The sequence below is a fragment of the Artemia franciscana genome, chromosome 4 (assembly GCF_032884065.1).
Source record: "Artemia franciscana chromosome 4, ASM3288406v1, whole genome shotgun sequence".
NCBI classification, from domain to species: domain Eukaryota; kingdom Metazoa; phylum Arthropoda; class Branchiopoda; order Anostraca; family Artemiidae; genus Artemia; species Artemia franciscana.
In genome coordinates, this window is record NC_088866.1 from 24,670,945 (window position 1) to 24,694,270 (window position 23,326).

At 33.2% G+C, this 23,326-nt stretch overlaps 1 protein-coding gene and 1 long non-coding RNA gene across 6 annotated transcripts in view; one reads left to right on the forward strand and one right to left on the reverse strand.

Annotated features, from left to right (window-relative positions):
* Nucleotides 1–23,326, reverse strand: part of LOC136026193 (uncharacterized) — a 39,560-nt gene that overhangs the window by 2,069 nt on the left and 14,165 nt on the right. Inside the window, exons 2-3 of one of the 2 annotated variants that reach the window (XR_010617236.1) lie at nt 20,006–20,157; nt 6,435–6,641 (exon numbers count right to left, since the gene is read on the reverse strand). This is a non-coding gene — a long non-coding RNA (uncharacterized LOC136026193). Of the gene's footprint in view, nt 1–6,345; nt 6,642–20,005; nt 20,158–23,326 lie in introns of those variants that run through there. The other variant, XR_010617235.1, reaches the window with a different exon arrangement.
* The window catches only part of LOC136026192 (uncharacterized), a 305,310-nt gene continuing 290,237 nt past the window's right edge, over nt 8,254–23,326 (forward strand). For all 4 annotated transcript variants that reach the window (XM_065702511.1, XM_065702512.1, XM_065702513.1 and 1 more), the window contains exons 1-4: nt 8,254–8,430; nt 16,078–16,285; nt 17,126–17,302; nt 23,025–23,157. In XM_065702511.1, the coding sequence (XP_065558583.1) occupies nt 8,305–8,430; nt 16,078–16,285; nt 17,126–17,302; nt 23,025–23,157 (644 nt within the window). In that variant the 5' untranslated portion in view covers nt 8,254–8,304. The remainder of the gene's footprint in view (nt 8,431–16,077; nt 16,286–17,125; nt 17,303–23,024; nt 23,158–23,326) is intronic.

The following is a 23,326-nucleotide window of genomic DNA, read 5'->3' on the forward strand; positions in this document are numbered from 1 at the left end:
AGTTAAGTTAACCAAGACTGTAATCTGAATGAAAATGTAATCAAAACAGTGATGACATTGAGGTTGAAGTTGAAGGGCTGAGCTGTAAGGCATGATTTTTAATGAAGGTATTTTCCATGAATACTATGCCAAATTTTTAAAAATAGTGGATTATCTCCTGGCTCAGAAAAATGTTGTCGCTGGGGTGCTCCGCGCTCCAGCAACACGTATACAAGGTACTAATTTTTAACTGCGTGTAGTTATTTTCTTTTTATAGCCGTTTTTTTTTAATTTTTTCCTTTTTTTATTTTTTCTGTTTTGTTTTTAGTTTTTTTTTCTTTTTTGTTTTTTTTTTAGTTTTTTTCTTTTTTCTCTTCTCTTAGTTTTTTTTTTGTTTTCTTTTTTTAGTTTCTTTTTTTTTATTTATTATTTTTTTTTTGTTTTTTTTTTAGTTTATTTGGTGTTTGCTTTTTTTTTAATTTTCAAGTTTTTTTTCTTTTAGTTTTTTTTTTAGTTTGAATGCAATTGTTGATCGCTTAAACAAAAACCAGAGTAGATATTATATATACATATATATATATATATATATATATATATATATATATATATATATATATATATATATATATATATATATATATATATATATATATATATATATATATATATATATATATATATTTAAATAAGTTGTCTGTCTGTGGATCTGTGGATCAGGTGACGTCATGTTTCTGTGTCGGCTGACGTCATGAAATTAGTTGTCGTCATTTTTGTTATGACAGTGACGTCATTAATGGTATTTAAGACATGCGTTCACGGAAAAATGTTTAATTGTAAAATGACTGAAGAACCTACAATGGCAACAGCCGAGGAAGCTGCTCAAAGAGTCTATGCCAAAAAACTTGCTGCTGATAGAGAAAGTAAGAAAAGAAAGCGTGCCGAGGAATCACAAGAACAGCAAGAAAACAGGCTTGCAGCTGATAGAGAAAGTAAGAAAAGAAAGCGTGCCGAGGAATCACAAGAACAGCAAGAAAACAGGCTTGCGGCTAAAGAACGCAAAACCGCGCAGTTAGATGAAAATCCACCTGGAAAGCGAGAGTCAAAACATATCAAAACTGAAAATGATAGCGATGATTATTGGGTTTGGGATTTTGACTTGGATAAGGTCATCAATGCCTACCAGATTTAAGTTAAAAAACAAAGGTTCGGCGATATGTACTTCATAGTGACGCTGAAAAATAAAGAAGAAAAAAAAACTGAAAAAATGTAAAAAACTAAAAAACTAAAAAGAAAAAACACTCAAAGATAAATTACAGACCGGGACACAAATGACGACCGACACAGAGGGAATATAAATGACGACCAGGAACCTCAAAGAAAAATTAACGACTGGGACACCCGGACACAAATCAAGACCGGGAATATAAATGACGACCGGGACGCAGGGAAACAACTACAACGGGGACGCCGGGGGCACAGGCGGGATATATAATTGACGACTGAGACACAGGGATTGTTTGAATAGAAATTACAGACCGGGACACAAATGACAACCGGGACACTGGGACACAGGGAATATAAATGACGACCGGGACACTCAAAGAGAAAATACAAACTGGGACACTAGGACACAAATGACGACGTTAAAAATACGTAGTTTACGTAGTTAAAAATATATATTTATATATATCTCTATTCACAGGTGGGACACAGCTACAATGGCGCGTAACTAATATGGCGCGTAAGGACTTACGCGCGCGGGGGGGCTTGGGGGGGCGCGAAGCGCCCCACCAACTAGGTGTTGGGGTGGTGCGAAGCGAGTTGTGTGTATGCATGTTTGTTTGTTTGTAAAAAGAGCGTTTGCATATGACGTCATTATTAGTACATAAGGCTTTGTATATGCACAGACATATAAATATAAATGCTATTTATATGCACAGACAATGGGACAGCGAAGAATGTTGTATATTCGCATGTTTTACGTAGTTAAAAATATATATTTATATCTATCTCTATTCACAGGTGGGACACAGGGACACAGCTACAATGGCGCGTAACTAATATGGCGCGTAACGACTTACGCGCGCGGCGCGCCACCCCAACAGCTAGTATATATATCTATATATATAAAAATAAGTTGTCTGTCTGTGGATGGATCAGGTGACGTCACCTGAAAAAACTGGATCAGGAGACGTCAAAACTGAAAAAACTAAAAAAAGGCAAAAACTACAAAAAAAACTAAAAACTAATAAAAAAGCTAAAAAAGCTAAAAAACTAAAAAAACTAAAAAAAGGCAAAAACTACAAAAAAAACTAAAAACTAATAAAAAAGCTAAAAAACTAAAAAAACTAAAAAAAAGGCAAAAACTACAAAAAAACTAAAAACTAATAAAAAAAATAAAAAAGCTAAAAAACTAAAAAAACTAAAAAACTAAAAAGAAAAAAAAACTAAAAACTAATAAAAAAACTAAAAAATCTAAAAATCTAAATAAACTAAAAAAGAAAAAAAAAGGAAAAAAATAAAGGAGAAAAACAAAACTAAAAAACGAATGTATATACAGACCGGTACACCGGGATACAAATGACGACCGGGACACAGGGAATATAAATGACGACCGGGACACAGGGACACAACTACAACGGGGACACCGGGGGAAACAGGGGGATATAAATGACGACCGGGACAAAAAAACTAAAAAGAAAAAAAAAACTAAAAACTAATAAAAAAACTAAAAAATCTAAAAATCTAAATAAGCTAAAAAAGAAAAAAAAAGGAAAAAAATAAAGGAGAAAAACAAAACTAAAAAACGAATGTATATACAGACCGGGACACCGGGATACAAATGACGACCGGGACACAGGGAATATAAATGACGACCGGGACACAGGGACACAACTACAACGGGGACACCGGGGGAAACAGGGGGATATAAATGACGACCGGGACACCGGGACAGGGAATGGTCGATTAGCAATCACCATCAACAAAGCTCAAGGGCAATCATTAGAATCATGAGGTATAGATCTGAATACAGATTGTTTTCCCATGGACCATTATATGTTGCATGTTCAAGAGTCGGTAAACCTGACAATCTATTTATATGCAAAGACAATGGGACAGCAAAGAATGTTGTATACAAAAAAAAACTAAAAACATAAAAAAGCTAAAAAACTAAAAAACTAAAAAAACTAAAAAAAGGCAAAAACTACAAAAAAAAACTAAAAACATAAAAAAGCTAAAAAACTAAAAAAACTAAAAAAAGGCAACAACTACAAAAAAAACTAAAAACTAATAAAAAAAATAAAAAATCTAAAAAACTAAAAAAACTAAAAAAACTAAAAAAAGGTAAAAAACTAAAAAAAAACTAAAAACTAAAAAAAACTAAAAAAAAGGAAAAAACTGAAAAATAAGCTAAAATAAAGGTAAAAACCAATAAAAAACTAAAAAAAAAACTGAAAAAACTAAAAAAAGGCAAAAACTACAAAAAAAACTAAAAACTAATAAAAAAAGTAAAAAAGCTAAAAAACTAAAAAACTAAAAAAACTAAAAAAAGGTAAAAAACTAAAAAAAATAAAAAATAAAAAAAAACTAAAAAAAAGGAAAAAACTGAAAAATAAGCTAAAATAAAGGTAAAAACCAATAAAAAACTAAAAAGAAAAAAAGGAAAAAACTAAAAAAATTTTCATCTAAAAAACTAAAAAAAACTAAAAAAGGTAAAAACTAAAAGAACTAAAAAAGAAAAAAAATAAATGACGACACTCAAAGAGAAAGCGACCAGGACAAAAGGAATGTTCGATTAGCAATCAACAAAGCACCGGGACACAGGGAGTATAAATGACGACCAGGACATAAGTAAAAAAAAAAACTATCTATATATATAAAAATAAGTTGTCTGTGGATCTGTGGATCGTGGATCAGGTGACGTCACCTGAAAAAACTGGATCAGGTGACGTCAAAACTGAAAAAACTAAAAAAAGGCAAAAACTACAAAAAAAACTAAAAACTAATAAAAAAGCTAAAAAAGCTAAAAAACTAAAAAAACTAAAAAAAGGCAAAAACTACAAAAAAAACTAAAAACTAATAAAAAAGCTAAAAAACTAAAAAAACTAAAAAAAAGGCAAAAACTACAAAAAAACTAAAAACTAATAAAAAAAATAAAAAAGCTAAAAAACTAAAAAAACTAAAAAAACTAAAAAGAAAAAAAAACTAAAAACTAATAAAAAAACTAAAAAATCTAAAAATCTAAATAAACTAAAAAAGAAAAAAAAAGGAAAAAAATAAAGGAGAAAAACAAAACTAAAAAACGAATGTATATACAGACCGGTACACCGGGATACAAATGACGACCGGGACACAGGGACACAACTACAACGGGGACACCGGGGGAAACAGGGGGATATAAATGACGACCGGGACACCGGGACAGGGAATGGTCGATTAGCAATCACCATCAACAAAGCTCAAGGGCAATCATTAGAATCATGAGGTATAGATCTGAATACAGATTGTTTTCCCATGGACCATTATATGTTGCATGTTCAAGAGTCGGTAAACCTGACAATCTATTTATATGCAAAGACAATGGGACAGCAAAGAATGTTGTATATTCGCAAGTTTTACGTAGTTAAAAACATATATATATATATATATATATATATATATATATATATATATATATATATATATATATATATATATATATATATATATATATATATATATATATATATATATATATATATATATATATATATATCTATCTATATTCACAGGTGGGACATAGGGACACAACTACAATGGCGCGTAACTATTATGGCGCGTAACGACTTACGCGCGCGGGGGGGCTTGGGGGGGGGGGGGGGGCGCGAAGCGCCCCCACCAACTAGGTGTAGGGTGGCGCGAAGCGCCACCCCAACAGCTAGTATATATATATAAATAAGTTGTCTGTCTGTGGATCAGGTGACGTCATGTTTCTGTGTTGACTGACGTCATGAAATTAGTTGTCGTCATTTTTGCTTTGACGGTGACGTCATTAACAGTATTTAAGACATTTGTTCACGGAAAAATGTTTAATTGTAAAATGACTGAAGAACCTACAATGGCAACAGCCGAGGAAGCTGCTCAAAGAGTTTATGCCAAAAAACTTGCTGCTGATAGAGAAAGTAAGAAAAGAAAGCGTTCCGAGGAATCACAAGAACAGCAAGAAAACAGGCTTGCGGCTAAAGAACGCAAAACCGCGCAGTTAGATGAAAATCCACCTGGACAGCGAGAGTCAAAACATATCAAAACTGAAAATGATAGTGATGATGATTGGGTTTGGGATTTTGACTTGGATAAGGTCATCAATGCCTACCAGATTTAAGTTAAAAAAAACAAAGGTTCGTCGATATGTACTTCATAGTGACGCTGAAAAATAAAGAAGAAAAAGAAAACTGAAAAAAGAAAAAAGGTAAAAAACTAAAAAAAAACTAAAAAGAAAAAACACCCAAAGAGAAATTACAGACTGGGACACAAATGACGACCGAGACAGAGAGAATATAAGTGACGACCGGGAACCTCAAAGAGAAATTACAGACTGGGACACCCGGACACAAATCACGACCGGGACACAGGGAATATAAATTACGACCGGGACACAGGGACACAACTACAACGGGGACGCCGGGGGCACAGGCGGGATATATAAATGACGACCGGGACACAGGGATTGTTTGAATAGAAATTACAGACCGGGACACCTGGACACAAATGACGACCGGGACACAGGGAATATAAATGACGACCGGGACACAGGGACACATCATTAGAATAATGAGGTATAGATCTGAATACGGATTGTTTTTCCCATGGACAATTATATGTTGCATGTTCAAGAGTCAGTAAACCTGACAATCTATTTATATGCACAGACAATGGGACAGCAAAGAATGTTGTATATTCGCATGTTTTACGTAGTTAAAAACATATATTTATATCTATCTCTATTCACAGGTGGGACACAGGGACACAACTACAATGGCGCGTAACTAATATGGCGCGTAACGACTTACGCGTGCGGGGGGGTTTGGGGGGGCGCGAAGCGCCCCACCAACTAGGTGTTGGGGTGGCGCGAAGCGCCACCCCAACAGCTTGTATATATATATACATATATATATATATATATATATATATATATATATATATATATATATATATATATATATACATATGATATATATATATATATATATATATATATGATATATATATGATATATATATATATATATATATATATATATATATATATATATATATATATATATATATATATATATATATATATATATATATATATATATATATGATCCAGGATATATGATTGCGCTGATCCAGGATATTTATGTTGCGTCACTTAGGAACCGGAATTTTCAGACAATGTGTAAGAAACGTTTAAACCCTTTGGAACACAGAGACCATGACGATCTTCGAAAGAGCCATATTTGTGGAATAAGGCCAAATTTTTCCTCGGAGACTGCTTCACGTCACTATCCTCGATATAAGCTGCTGTAATTTTCAGATGGATTTACGGATCTTAATTCCTGTTCCCTTAGGCCTCTTCCGGAATTCGGCATTGTTTCTTCAGGACGGTATTCTTGGCGTCAAGAAATTATATAACTAAGACTAAAAATAAAATGGGCGATCATTAAAACTTGAATTAAAAATTAAAACAGTCCTAGAATCATTCAGGTAAAACTGAAATCAAAAGAATGTTTTCAATGCTATTCTCACTTTTTTGCAGCCAATCTTATATTTATCTTTGATTCAGATTCATTGGTATTTGCTATTGGTTTCGTATTGTAATTTGTTGAATCGTTTTTTAATTAAATTGTGTGTAATGTGGGGAGTCAATACTCCCTCAAAAATCCTATTTAAAGAAATATTATTATCTAGCTTAAGTTAAATTTTTATTAGGATTTTTGGAATGAAGTAAAATTTTGAAAGATGTACGTAGCCATTTTTCAATATTGGAAGCGGGGGCTTTTGTTCATGCTATGATAAGCCTTAAAAGAGTATCTAAACTCTGGTAAACGTTGGTAAACCAAAATTTACAATAACTTCTGTAACAGCATAAGGATGGTATAGCCAAGGCTTCAATTTCAGAAAATCTATGAGAAAAACGCTAATAAACAACGGTTTTTCTTTACAGAAAAAACCCCGCAGAACCAGGCTCCAATTTTGCAAACCCAGTGTTAGGAATGACAAGCTTCTTTTTTCTCTATATATTTTCGATTGTTTTTGCCAAGTATTAGCATTTAAGATGCAATAAAATTAGTTTTATTTCTCCGTTAATTTAAACCCTTAAAAGATAGCCTTTAATCCAAGGAAAAAATTCTAAACATGTTCCACAAAAATTTCACAAAAAGGTTTCTGAGCAAAACACTAGTGTACAACGGCATCTGATTAAATTAGATGAAACCATCACAGACAGGCAGAGAAAACAGGCTTTAAATTTACAAACACAGTATAAAGACTGATAGGCCTTTTTTTTAAATATATTTTTCTGTTCCTTTTGCCGATTTTCCAGTAATTGAACTGCAATAAAACTAGTTATATATTCTCCACCAGCGCAATATTTTAGGATAATCTAAATTCCAAACAAAGAATTCCGAACCTGTTCTATTTGATAGTTTCTCAGAAAATTTGTGAAAAAAAAACAAACAATTAATAGATAACGAATGCATTTAAAGTAAGGTAAAAGAATATAAACAGCCGAGAAAATAGGCCCCATTCTTGAAAAGACATTGTTAAAAGGGACAAAAGGGACATTGTTATTTGTTCTCAAAGTATATGTTTTCCTCTTGCTTTTGCCAAGTTCTTAGCAATGAAGCTAAATTAAAACTAGTCATATTTTCTCTGTTGATTTAATATCCTAAGATAACCTCTATTCCAAGCTTCAAATTCTAAACTTTTGCATTTGAAAATTCCTTAAAAGATTTTCCGAGCAAAAAAATTTATGGACAATAGCTTCAGTTAAAATCAGGTAAAAGAATCACAGACGGACAGAGAAAACAGGTCCAAGCTTTAAAAAGACGATTTTGAAAAAAAAGTTCTTTTTTCAAAATATATTTTTTTCCTCTTACCTCTGCCAAGTTGTCAGCAATTGCACTGCAATAAAATTTAGCTGGAGCTTAATATCTTAAGATAATTTGTATTACAAACAACAATTTATTTATCCTTGCTCGGCTCTTATCACTATTCAAACAAGTAATTTCATCTCTCTTCATCTCTCAGGAGAAACCTTATTTAAGCCCAAGTTTGTGGTAATTAAGGTGGTGTTTTCAAAATGTCCAAGATTCTCAAATCTCCTTGGAATAGAAATTCAGATGAAATTCCTTTGATACCTTTGCACGAGTTTTTCTTTGAGAATGTGATAAATAGCTTATCAAAGCATGGAGATAGCACCTGGATAGTAAGCTTCTTCGACTTATTATTAATAAGATCATTAACACTATTACTTTCATTATTATTAAAACCTAATAACATTATTAAAATTATTGATTTTTATGTTATTATGGCAGTTGTTATAATCATTTTTTTTAAACTAATATCACAATTATTACTTATCATTATGTTGCTCATTATTAATATTGTTATTATCATTATTAGTATTATCGTGATTATTATTCTTCTTCTTATTATTATTATTATTTCTATTATTATTACTATTATTGTTATATTTATTTTGAATATTATTCTTATTAACGTGAGTTACTATTATTAACTGATTTGTTATTAATATTATAGTTTTCGGTTTTATTAGTCGGCATTCAATAAAGGACTAAACCCTTACTAAGATAACTTTACCAAGTAGTTTGGTCAAGGAAAACCCGTGGGGCTTAAAGCCTCTCCATAAAATACGAAGGAATGTGCACTTATAGTTTCTAGAATGGTTGTAAACAGGCACTCGCATTTGGTTGGAACCACCTGGAAACGAATAAAAATAGGGACAACCTCAGTGGTTTACGATAGAGGGGGGGGGAGATACTAATTTTTTTACAGGAGACCGAAAATTTCAGATAAAGCTTCTTTGACATAAAATTCTGAGGATACCAATATATGCACACTATATAAATATAGAAATAACACAAAATAATATTTTTTTTTTTACATTTGACAGTCTTTTTGTATGCTTTTGGTGTTCTTAGAGAAGAGGGAGCAAATAAATCATCCTTTTTGCACTCCACTAAAAATAAAGTCCTGTTGATTCAACAATTACTATAGTATAGCCAGTGTAGGAGAAAGGGACCTCTCCCACAGCATTTCACCCCCTGAAAATAATTCTTGTTTATCCATAAAATATCGTATTTCGCTGAAATATCATACACCAACTAAAATTGGTCAATTTCATCGAAGAATTTCTTTTTTTTTTCAGGAAATTAGGAACTCAGAATAAAGAAAATTAATTTAGTTTTATGTATTAATTATTATCGTGGAATTTTTTGCAAGACTGAGATTATCTAGGAATGTTAAATTATCTGGGAATTATCTGGGAATGGTTGAAATTGACGGACTGAGGTGTAATTGTAAATATTTGCAAACTTTTAAGTTGTACATGATAATAGAAGCTATTTGGATGTTTCGAAAAACTTCTTTCATTATCCTTAAATATTTTTCATTTTCAGCAGTATATTTCGTGCTTTTTGGCAAATGAAGCTTGGGTCCAATCGTTCAATGAACAATTTCTTCTTTCTTTTTGTGCACTGGGGTTCCCATAAGCCAGAGAGTTATGGATGTAAGTGTCAAAGAAACTACAAAAAAAAAGAAAACGATATACCTCATTCCTCCAGTATTGTTTTCAAACAGTTCGTTGTAACAAACTGTTAGTAAGGATTGATGCGGCTTAATAGCAACCAAATCTCTAAAAAACGGAATTTTGATATCAATATATTAAACAGTTCGTGGTAACGAACTGTAGCAAGGAGCGAGCAACTGAATAGTAAACAAACTCTAAAATACAGAATTTTGATACCAATATAAACATCAAATGAATTAGTCTTACCCATCAAAAGTTACGAGCAAAAGAAAATTTGTCAAATTTTCGAAAAAGAGAGAAATACCCCCTAAAGTCATAGAATCGTAATGAAAAGCACACCACCAGATTCAGCGTATCAGAAAACCTACTGTAGAAATTTAAAGCTTCTATCTGCAAAAATTTAGAAGTTTGTATTTTTGCCAGAAGAAAGTTCACGAGTGCGTGTTAATTTGTTTATCTATTTTTTCCAGGGGTGGTCGTATCGATCCAGGGATCTTAGAATGTCGTGAGAGGGCTCATTCTGACGGAAATTAAAAGTGCTAGTGCTTTTATTAAGTGGCCGTAAATTGGAGAGTAACTTGACTCCCCCCACGCTCATTTTTTTCAAAGGATGTCGGATCAATTTCAAGATAGTCAGTTTGTTCAGCATAGTAAAAAAATCTAATGACTATGTCTTTCAGGACTACTCAATACCTCACAGTCCCCGGGGGAAGGGCAGCAGATTATGAACTTTGTCCATTGTTTACATATAGTATTGCTTATTGGGATGCATAAAGACGTGTTCAGGGGGGATTTTTCTGGTGGTGTGGAGGGAGTTACGTGAGAAGATCTTTCCATGGAAGAATTTATCATGGGGGAAGATAATTTCCATGAAGGGGTTACTGGGTTCTCCCGAATTATTTAAAAAATGAGAAATTAAATAAAAAAACAAGTTTTTTCAATGGAAAGTAAGAAGTGACATTGAAACTTAAAACACAGAGAAATTATTGTGTAAATATGGGGCTTCGTTTCCCTTCTCAATACCTTGTTCTTCACGCTAAAGTATTTATATTAATTTCAAAAGAGCTATTTATTCTAATTAAACGGCCTTAGTAATTCAAGGGCCATTATTAAAGAATCGGAACAAAATTCAAACTTTAGTGTACAGAGTGAGGTATTGACGATGGGGCAACCCCCTTTATACATGTAATAAAAATATACAAACATAGAAGTTTATTGCGTAAGTTAATTTGTAACTTACGTATATTTATTACTAATAAAAACGTTCTTAACGTAAAATTAAACGTTCTAGTGGATTTTTTTTAGCAACAAAAAATTGGAGGGTAGCTAGAGAACCCTCCCCCACCATTATATCTCGAAATCGCCCGGTCAAAACTTTGAGAAAGCCATATAGCCAAAAAAGTAAAATTAATGTGCAAAGTTCGTTTTAATTATTTATGTACGGTGAGCCAAAATGAAAACCTGCATTAATTTAAAGAAATTCAGAAATTAAATAAAAAAAACAAGTTTTCTTTTAGCTGAAAGTAATGAGCAATATTAATATTAAGAACGAACAGAAATTTTTACGTATATGAGGGGTTTTGTCCCCTCATCAATACATCGCTCTTTACGCTATTTAAGTATTATACGCTTTTTAGCTCTTTAAGTATTTTTAGCAATTTCAAAAGAACTATTTAATCTAATTAAATTTGCGTTTGTGATTAAGGGGTCATTTTTAAGGAATTTGAACAAAATCAAACTTTAGTGTAGAGAGCAAGGTATTGACGAGGGGTCGAAAACCCTCATATACGCAATAAAAATATACGAATACATAAGTTCGTTTCGTAAGTTTTAGTTAGAAAGTTACGTATACTTATTACTAATAAAAATGCTCGTAAATAAAATAAAAAGTTCTAGTGGCCTTTTAAGTGACCAAAACAAATCTAGGGCAACTACGCCCCCTGCCCCGCCCTTTTTTCTCAAAGCCATCCGATCAAAATTATGAGAAAGCCATTTAGCCAAAAAAGTAAAATTAATTTACAAATTTCGTTTTAATTATTCATGTACGTTGAGCCAAAATAAAAACCTGCATTAATTTAAAAACGTTCAGATTAATTAAAAGAACCAAATTTTTTCAACTGAAAATAAGGAACGACATTAAAACATAAAAGGAACAAAAATTATTCCGTATATGAAAGTGGCAGTCCCCTCCTCAGTGCCCCGATCTTAACGCTAAGGTTTGATTATCTCACAACTCTGCTTTAAAAAAAAAATAAAACACTTTAGCGTAAAGAGCGGGATATTGAGGAGGCGACAGCCCCTTTCATATATGGAATAATCCCTGTTCGTATTAAGCTTTAATGTTGCTCCTAACTTTCAGTTAAAAAAAATTGATTTTTTTATTATATATATATATATATATATATATATATATATATATATATATATATATATATATATATATATATATATATATATATATATATATATATATAAGAAAGAATAGGCTTATTATGTTGGTTCAAAATATATATTTGGTGTTACCCACCAAAAGTTAATGCGAATCACACTATCATATTAAGCGTATCCGAGAACCCTTTTGTAGAAGTTTCAAGCTCCCATCTGCAAAAATGTGAAATTTTTGTATTTTGTCAGAAGAAAGACCACGGATGCATGTTTATTTAAAAGTTTGTTTTTTTCCAAGGGTAATCACATCAAACCAGTAGTCATATTATATCGAGAATGGCTCATTCGAACGAAAATTAAAAGTTCTAGTGCTCTTTTTAAGTGACCGAAGAACTAAAGGGCATCTGGCAAACCTCCCACCCACCTTTTTACCTAAAGATGAACCGATTCAAATTTTGAGATTGCCATTTTGTTTAGTATAGTTGAAAAGTCCATTAACTATATACTTGAAAATAACATACCCCACACAATCCCAGGGGAAAAGTTTGTAAGTCATGAAATTCGCCCATTGTTTACGTAAAGTATTTCTTGTTGGGAAGTATACAGACATTTTTCAGGGAAAGGGGATAATTTTCTGCAACGGGGGTTTTCTACGAGGATAATTTTCCGTGGGGAGGAATGTTTCCGGGAGGTGAACTTTCCAAGGGAAATTTTGAAGTGAGAGAATTTGCCAGGATTCCTATTCAAAATTCTTTTTATTTGTCTTACTGATGCCCTTACCCCTATTCTTAAAAACTTTCGGATGTACAGGAATCTCAATCCACCCTTTTATTATTTTGCTAAGCGATTTCTTAAATGTTTCCTTTGTTGCCACTTTTTTTTTTTTAATAGATGCACGTAAATTTAATTTTGTCTATAATATTTTAGCGTGAAAAGATTCAAGGCTCCACTGAAGCTAATAGTGCCAAAATTTTTAACTCAGTTCTCCAAGTTGCTTCTAAAACAATGCAGATGTGCTGCTTTGATAGCTTTGATACACATTTTGTTTTTGTTTTGGTCTGTATTGCTTCTTTTATCAGGAATATATTATAGTCCGATACGGGTATGCAGTGGCAAACAATATAAACATATATTGTACCCGTCGTTCCTGGGCTATTTCATATGCACCGTTTTTATCCCCAGAAAAACGTAGTGTCTTTGAATTTACATTACTACTTAACCGTGAATAGGTTGTATTCTCGGTTAAGTAAAATGTTCGTTTTTGCCTGAAAGAAAAGATAATAACTACCCAGTTAAAATCTAAGCTCACCTTGACTTGTCTTACACTTCCCGAAAGTTTCAACTTGGCACCCCAAGCCATTTTAGAGGTATTATAGACACGCTATTTTGATAACCTGGTACCACACAGTTTCTTCTGATTTACCTTGCTGCATACACGCAAATATTTCATATTTCTGTTAGGGGCTAATAGTGCAAAACTCTTAGGTAAATCGAAGACTCAGCATTTGGCTGAGTGACTATTATGGTGGAGACAGCAGTTGCTACTCCATCACATAAGTTGAAATCTTCTTGCACCTCCCTCCTCCTATGCACAAACACTATCTGAAAGTTTCAACTGCATCTTCCAGCAATTCTGGAGATATTATAGGATGAGATTTTACGTTTTCTATACATAGTTTTTTGGGTAGGCTGGAAACAACAGATTTTTGGGTAGCCTGGGAAGTCAGAAGTCTACTTGCGCTCCTAATAACCAGTGGAAATTTCTACTTTATCTCCCAAGCCGTCATTGATATATCACACATATATCACTTTAATAGCCTGGGTACGCAGCGTAGTCTCATTTGTCATTGCTGACTCCTCACATAGTGTCGATGTCGTCAATACACCAAATTTTGGCAGATTTGAGGCAAAATGTGTTAGTCACTACTAACTTCTTAAAAATAACTTAGAAGTTTTATATTGTTCTCTCACTCTATTCCTGAGATTCAGTAGATGTGCTATTTCCAATAAAATGGCAATACACAGTTTTTTTTTTATTTACCTTGATACTTAACAGTGAATACTTTCTAAGTCCCATAGTGTTTGATAGTTCATATGTATTTTGGTTGAACACAGAAGATACATAGTCAACCGTAGTCAAATCCTCATCTCAACTAAAATTTACTTTACCTTTTCCTCCTCCCCAGGTCTAAATTTGAGGTTTGCTTCATCGCTACCCGAAATATTCTCTGAAATTTTCAATTGGCCCCCGATCCATTCCCAGGATGTTCCAGACGATCTAAATACTCAAGCGAACAAAGTGCTTATTTTGTTTACTCAGGTACATGTGTCCTTTCTAGACTTGAGAGGAAGATCAGCGCCGCCGATTGGGACCTTAAGGGTCTAGTGCCACATCCTTTACCTTTTTTTTTACTTTTTTTATACTCTTGGGAACATTTTGAAAATCTTGACGTAGAGAGTTATCTTTAAGAGCTCTCAGCTGATTGAATAATCGAGATCAAACAAGGTCGTGTTTTCTTCTAAGACTCATCTGTCAACCATGTATTTTTGAAGTAACACCTTAAATTAGATTTTTTTTTGTTGTCCGAAGGCCACGCTGCATTTCTATGCCGAACAAATAAACGTTGAAATGAAGATAAGTCCATTTACTAGACAGTGAAAACAGATACAAAAGTCTGGATATTTCGATCATATGTACAGCGATCGTCATCAGAATTTATGTTGATGACGATCGCTGTACATTTGTTCAAAACATCCAAACTTATGTATCTGTTTTTACTGTACAGTAAATGGATTTATATCCATTTGAATGTTTATTTGTTCGATTGTAAACATGAAACATGAACATTTTGAAAATCTTGACGTAGAGAGTTATCTTTAAGAGCTCTCAGCTGATTGGATAATCGAGATCAAACAAGGTCGTGTTTTCTTCTAAGACTCATCTGTGAACCATGTATTTTTGAAGTAACACCTTAAATTAGATTTTTTTTTGTTGTCCGAAGGCTACGCTGCATTTCTATGCCGAACAAATAAACGTTTAAATGAAGATAAGTCCATTTACTAGACAGTGAAAACAGATACAAAAGTCGGATATTTCGATCATATGTACAGCGATCGTCATCAGAATTTCTGTTGATGACGATCGCTGTACATTTGTTCAGAACATCCAAACTTATGTATCTGTTTTTACTGTACAGTAAATGGATTTATATCCATTTGAATGTTTATTTGTTCGATTGCAAACATGGGGTGATTTACATCCCACAGGGGTGTTACCCCTAGGCAGTGGGGGTGATATTGGTCCTAAGAACATATTTACATGATCTTCCAAAGTTTCTGAACAAAAAGGACATCTCAAAATTTTAACCAGGCATTGAATAGATCACCCTTCCATACAAAGTGACCCCGTATTGGGAGAAACCATATTTTTATTATATTTTCCTTTTACACAGGAGTTTACATAGAAGTTAGACTTGAGAATACAAGTTTTGAGCCAATTGGAGTAAAAATTATTTGATCCTTTTTTGGTCTATGTTTGATTTGAAGGCGGAAGGATCATATCCCTGACCATTTTTTTTGTACAGTAGGCCTTTCTTGACCCAAGGACTTACCTCAGCAGGTTTCAAAATAATCCGAGACAAAACGCTTTCTGGCTCTTTTCCGGGCCCCCTCCCCTACTTCCCATAACAAAATAAATGATTTTGTCCAGGGGTAGTACAAAGTAAAACTTTTGAGTTTTAAAGGGATAGTAAAAATATCAAATTTTAAATTGAAGGAGCCCCCAGCAAAGTTTTTGTGACCATTTTCTCTATACGAAATTGAACGGAGCAAAACAGGAAACAATCGTAGTAGAATAACAGTTATACTTAATAATAAAAAAAAGATTAATATAAAGTTAACTATGTTACTTTTATGTAGACGGACACAACAACCGGAAACAGCTTGAAGTATAGTGAAGTAGTGAGTCCTGCCAAAAAGATTGCCTCTGCTCTTTCAAAACTTGGGTTTGGAAAAGGAGACATTCTTTGTCAATATTCTTTTAATACACCAGAGTATTTTCTACCACTTTTGGCAGCATGGACATGTGGTGGAGGAGTTACCACCGCACCTGGATTCCTACCGAAAGGTAAGTCAATATTTATGCTTTGTCTAATTTAGGGCTAAAAAATTTACTTACTGTTCCTAACAGAACAGACAAAACAGACACAACACAACAGATTGTTCTAAAAAAAATTATGATTTTCCAAAACATAAGTTACTTCAGAATAAGGGCAGTAGAGGTTGTTTTACACCATAATTTTTTTTTCAATGTGAATTTTAGGAAGGGTTTTTCTTTGAGATGGGGAGGATTAGAGAAAGTTTGGGTCCTTGGAATGTCCTTTTTTCTTAACTAAATACTGGCTTCATGTATTTGTTCGTACATACTAGACACTGTGGACAAAGTTATGCTATATTGCGCACATAGAATGGAATTACTTAAGGAGTTATTCTAAGGTTTTAAAGGCGGTACAGATTAAAATACACAGATATGAGGAATATAAAGACTTGTATGAATAACTATAAGTCTTGATATTTTTTGGGGACCGACTTGGGCACAAAAGGAGACAGTCTGTGTATGTATTGTTTAACCTATGACGATATGTTAAGATTACTCATCTTGCTTATTTGCAGTAACAAGATATTGAACTATTATTCTGTAATAAGCCATTTGTAAAGGATTTGTTTATTAATGCAATATTACGACTCAAAAATATGTTTACTGATGGGCACACTAATGGGCACAGCTAACGAGCACAGGCACGTACTTCTAAACATCAAATGGAAAAACAACTATCGTTTTTGGACTCAGGCTTGCATATTTGGTAATTTTATTTTGAAGACCAGCACCATAATATATTTTGCACTTTTAGAAGAGGGAGGGAGCCATCGAGATGTAAGTTACTGATAAAGGTTTTTTTTTTTGCAGAAATACTGGCTTTGCAAATAAAAGATTCTTCACCAAAAGTTATTGTCTGTGATCCAATGACATTATCTAATGCTAAAGAAGCTGCTAAAATAGCCGGAATTTCACCAACATTCGTCACAATTAGCCAAATTGAAGGACATTTGTCTTTAGCCGATCTTCTGGATAATGATGGAAAAGGTATCTAGTTTTAATTTTAAGCTGAATCCTTAATTTTATTAGTACTTAATTTAAATAAGATCCAACAGATCATAATAGCCCACTGCTTTGGAACTCGCACAGACAACAAGACCTGATTCATTGAATTGAGATAATTTTGACTTGAAATGGAACACACGTTTCTGAGAAATATACTAGATTGATTAAAACACCCTTAATAAAACTAAATAAAATTAAATTAAACATTTTAGTTGAAATCTAATTAAATGTAATTTTTTTTTCATCTCAAAACTCAGTTTAAAATTTAATTAAAAATTAAAATTTGACTAAACTTTAACTTAATTAAAAAATTAAAGAAAAATGCATTGATATAAATGTTAATTTCCATAGTTACTAAAACGCTTGCACATTTTTAATCGATTTTATGCATTGTTCAAGATATTGTTTTATGTTTCATAAATATCAAGCTTTTCTTCAATGCAATACAGTAGTTTATTGAAATTAATATACAAAAGAAAGCTTAAGACAAACAAAATCTCTCTTGATTCTTTTCAATCGATATTGTTCCTTTCTAGATATTCTTTATTCCTTATAATTTATATTTCCTGTTGATTGCTGAGTCATATTTTTTTTAAGAGCATGAGTATCGCATGGTTAAGAATATAAGCTTCAGACAAAGCAACGTCTTTTGATTCTTTTCAGCCAATCATTATTCTTGACTAAATTTTTTTACAAAAATATTTCAGAATTTAAATGTTAGTTTTTACCATTGTAATCCACATTAGCAGTATTCTATTAATCTATTCACAGACACAAATAAGGGATATACCTGAAGCTGCTAATCCCTCAATCATTTCCCACTAAAAACCTTAGGGGCTGCTCAGAAAAACTCTCAAAGGCATTTTTCAAAACGTAAGTGTTATTTTTTTTCTTCAAGATTCTTTGCTTCGAGATATTTTTCTTCGAGATTTTTTTTCAAGATATTTTTTCAAGATTTTACTAAAGATTTTTTTTCTTCGAGACATTTTTCAAGATTTTTTTTTTCTTGGAGATGTTTCTCAAAGGTTTCTCTAAGCCTCTTATACAAGACAGGTTTCGGTTCAGGGAAACTTTATAACCAGACATCAAATTTGTCCGGCGTAGAAACCCAACGTGAGACCCGAGACTTCGAATGGAACGATGCCTTAGTCAACTGAACCGACAAGGTACTGATGACATTATGATCTTGGAAATGTATTCTATGCAATAGGCTTCGTGCACTAATGAATATCATCCTCTATTCTCGATTCAACAAAAATCGAGAAATCGATTCGTGGAAATACGTTTTGGCACGCATATTCTATCATTTTACATTGGATGCACACGAGTTTGTTACATCATAGTTATATCAATTTAAATGAGGACGATGGTTAAAGTATGTGCTCTTGTTTATTTGGTCTATTATTCACAGGTGCTCGAAAGTTTCATGGACACAGTCATTTTTAACCAGGACTATTCCTAATTCATTACATGGGATGTATATGAATCATAGATAAACATATCGCTCGTGATTCTTTTCAACCAATGAATGTTCTTGCTTAGACAGATATACAAGAAACTTTTCAGAGATTAATTTTTGTATTCATTAAAATTCATTTTTCCATTTGATTTTCCTATAGTTTCCTTTGAAAAGAAACAATAAAATGATTTAATACAATCAACATGTAAAAGGAAGCTTCAGTCAAACAATCCCTTTTGATTTGTTTTAAACAATCATTATCCTTTCATTAGTTTTTTTACGAGAAAGTTTTCAGAGTCTGTTATTTTTTTATTATAGTTTATTTTCCAATTCAAAAATATTAAGCATTTTTTTTTAAATACAATACAACACATTACTTTAATCTAGTCAAAATTGAAAAGGAACCTTGAGACCAACAAACCTCTTTCAATTCTTTTGACCAACCATTTTTCTTCCATAGACAATTTAGAAATTTTTTTTTCATCGACTGAATACTATTTTTTTCATTACAATTCATCCCTCCATTTGATTACTCAGCAGGGATTGCCAGAACCCTTTAATTCATCATATTCTTTGAAACCCACTCACTTTCCGCTTCGACAGGTTCATGTTTTGGCCTGTGATTATCTAATTACAAAGAAAGAGAGAGAGATAGAGAGAGATGAGTCTGGTAGAGGACATTAATCAGATTCAAGATTAATCTCTTTGATAGTAGAGAAGAAACGAGCAAATTGTCATCTTTCAAAATCAGGAGAAGTTTAGATGACATATAACTTAGCGAAGCGAAAATTTTCGAAGCGAAAAGTCTTCGGATTTGTTTGTATTTTTATATTTGCAAGTTTGAGCACCTGCAGTACCTCAGAATGTGTTATGTCGTTCTTTTCGGGACACTTATATATGCAATACACTCATCGTATATGAATACTTGAGAGAATCTAGTTATTATTATTACTATTATTCCTATTATTATTATAAACATTATTGTTATGAGGTGAATCACAAAACAGGAGCTGAGGCTGAGGCAACAAAGGTCGATTACCTTCATTCCCCCTGAAAAAATGACAATGTTATATGACCTTGTCGACCATTGTCGACATTGTTTCTCATGTTTCGACATGAAAATGTCGACCACTGTTTCCTACGCTAAATACCTTAACTTTCGACTAAGGACTGGCCTGGGAAGGCAAATTTTTCTTTCCCTGAAAATGGAGTGATAAATCACCTACCTCTCACAAACCGTCATCAGCTTGGGTCACCTGACCTTAAGATCCGGTAATCACAAGAGACCTTCATTTTCCCGCCTCAGATCGCTCTTCAAGAAATCTTTCCTGTCCTGTATTCAATGCTTCAAATGTCAGGGGGATATACCTTCGCCTCCCTGGAATGATTTTGTTGGTTGATTATTACTTCCGCTTGACTCGCAGGCGAATGGGGAGACCTATAGCTTTCCAAGTGTTTTGGCCAAGGGCACAGGTAAAAAGGGTGGGAGTAGCTATATAACATATTTGATATTTAATGTTTGAAAACGTATTTTAAATAGATCAATTGCGAGAATAGTTTTGATATCACGGCTCGATATTGCCGATAATTACGATAGTGACAACGAAGATCTGACAATGCTAGTTTTGCCACTATTTGTAAATATCACCCAACCTAAATTGTAATTAGGGGAAAACGAGGAGCCATGATCTCTTCAAACGAGTGATTATTTACATGCCAATTTGTAGCCTTGAATTGTCATGTAATCTTCCAAGTCAGCCCTTTAACCGTGACCTTCTGTGATACTGTTTGGCACTCTTTCTGAGCCACAATAACACTTCATTCATTGCTACATAACATTTCCAACAATTTCTTCGAAGTAAACACTAAGGATACATTTAAGGAAACACTAGGATACATCATAAGTAAACATCTAGCAGGGTCAAATTCTGCTAAAAGTTGTTTGTACCCCATCTGATAAAAAAAGTCTTCTTAAAGTGAACATTTGGCTATGGCTTGAAACTTGAAAAATTCACTCTTCAGCTGAAATATTTTTTCAAAAATAGGTAAAAAAGGTATCAAAAATATATAAAATTATGAAAAAAAGAAAAGCTATTTATTAAACAAAAATACGTCCTGACCTATTAAAGTATGGTGTGCAGTCGGCCAGTCTGCTTTAGTCTCATTGCTTCCAATATTCTGGAACTTTCCAAATTTTTTTTCAAGTTTCTTAAAAAGAAAATCAGATTCTCTGAAGATGACCGTCTTAACCATGCGGATATTAAAACGAAACATTCATTCGTGTTATCTTTCAGGGAGCCCCATTTTCGACCGAAATGATTTAGGAGAACTACAATAAAAAAAAAAAATCAAAATAGAAATACTGAATTCACAAATAAAAGGATTCAGGAAACCTTGAGGATATTGGGTTAGAGGGCAGAGTTCGAAAGAGCACAACTGACTATTTTAATAGTTCTCCTTTATCATTTTCTGTTATTCACGTTTAATCTTAGGATACAATTCTTTATAATTCTATAATACTTCTATGGAGTTCAACAGCTGTTTTTTGTAAGCTTATGACAAGTTTGAAAAACTTACTTATTGCTTTCATTTGGCGGATCATCAATAGAAAAGAAAACAATTGTAATCTAGATTGATTTATTTTTTACAATCGAACTTTGGACAATTTTACCGCCAAGGGAAATGCAGATACAATGTTGGTGTCTACTGTACTTCAACCATCAAAAATCGGCCAAAACTGGCCACTCGATGTTGTCCATTCCATCTTTGCACGTCATAGTTTTCATTGAGCATTGTCATGATTGACATCATTTACCCTGCCAGCAGCTTTTTTTGTAGGCGGATTATTTTTAAACCGGCAGCTATGATTGGATAGTCAATATAGCTGGAAAGCCTTCGAATATTTATTGGCTCTCGAGTCAAAGCTGGCAGAATGCTGCTGGCAGGATGAATGCTGTCAAGCAAGACAAGGTTTTGACGGTTAACCTTTTCAGGTGTATTTACCTTTACAAGTCCTCCAAAGTGAGCCATGATTTATTTTTAATACCGCGAACAATTTTGAAGCTTTTTTTGTGAGTAACTGTGATATAAGCTTCTTGATGCCTGAGCTGTCGGCGTACTCTGTGCAATCGCTTAATATAGTTGTGTGTAATATCATTGCAAGAATTTTGGTCTGCATAATTACTGAGCCATGTGACTCTTTTCCTCTTCCCAGTTTTGCAAACATAGATACAATGCCTCTTAACTGTTACAAAGGGATCATCTCGAGGGTTGTCTTAAAAATCCAATAACTATTGAAATTTTAAGAGTAATAGATAAGCAATTCAGTGGAGACGTTTTATTTCTATTAAAGCTGGCCCTCAAGGGCATATTATACCATGCTGAAATCGTGGTCATTAGTTTGGTTTACATATTTTTATGGCACAACGCGAGACCTTGGGGACCAAGCCCAAAGATGGTGGATCCTCATTAGACCTGGTGTTTAATGGCTTTATAAGATACTAATTTCAAATAATTATCATTTGAGTCTAGCTGCTGGATAATCTCATACTTGCCTACCACCTCCTAGGCAAGGGTTTCATGCTATACAACAGATTATATTAGAATAAGAGATTCATAGGTAAATTTGGGCAGAAAAAAGGGAATGTTACTTTGAAATCAGGAGGGTGCAGAGATTCCGGTTACAATGGCATGAGGACAAAAGCCCCGTCAACTTTGACCCCAGGGCCATAAGTATAGATGGGATGGAGTTATATCAATTCAAGATCAGTCAAAGACCTCTTTTGGAAACGTTTTCAAATGATGAAATGAATATCGTAAATCAAACATAGGAAATTGACGGATAAACTAGAAAGCCTAAAACAAAGCATCGGCACTTCTCCCCTCTCTAAATCCTTTACCCGTATACTTGAAAGAACAAAAAGGCTCGAGGAGCCTTTCCATAAATCAAGAGCAATAGCACTAGACAAATGACACTGAAAGAATATGAAATATATTTCGGACCAATGTTCAAGGTTCATCCAGGAAGACAGGAAATACAAAAAAAGCTAAAAACAAAAAAAAGGTTATTCTAGACAGTCCCAAGGAGAACCTAATTAATATCGAAAGAGATTTTGTATTGATAACTTATACCTTACTTCTTATTTTTCCTTCTTTCTTCGTTGTACTTATTCTTGTTCCTCTAGTTCTGAATTATTCCTTCTTCATTTAAACTATTAGTTTTTTGTATATACTATTTTATTTTAGAATGTCCTAAAGATGTTGCAATTAATGTCAAGGAGGATGTTGTGTTTATTCCTTACACAAGTGGTACAACCGGTGTTCCAAAGGGGGTAATCTTTACTCACTACAACCTTGTCTCAGGGCTTATGACTCTAAAGTAAGTCTTGAATCTTTACCCCCTTTTTAAGGTTCGTCTTTTTTAATGTGTCAAACAAAGCATCTTTTTGTTAGTACAAGTGCAAAGAATAACAAAACAATGCTTTGCATTCTCCCCTGTTCCCATCTATATGAAAAACCGTAATCTTTCTAAGATTTTTTGTTTACTT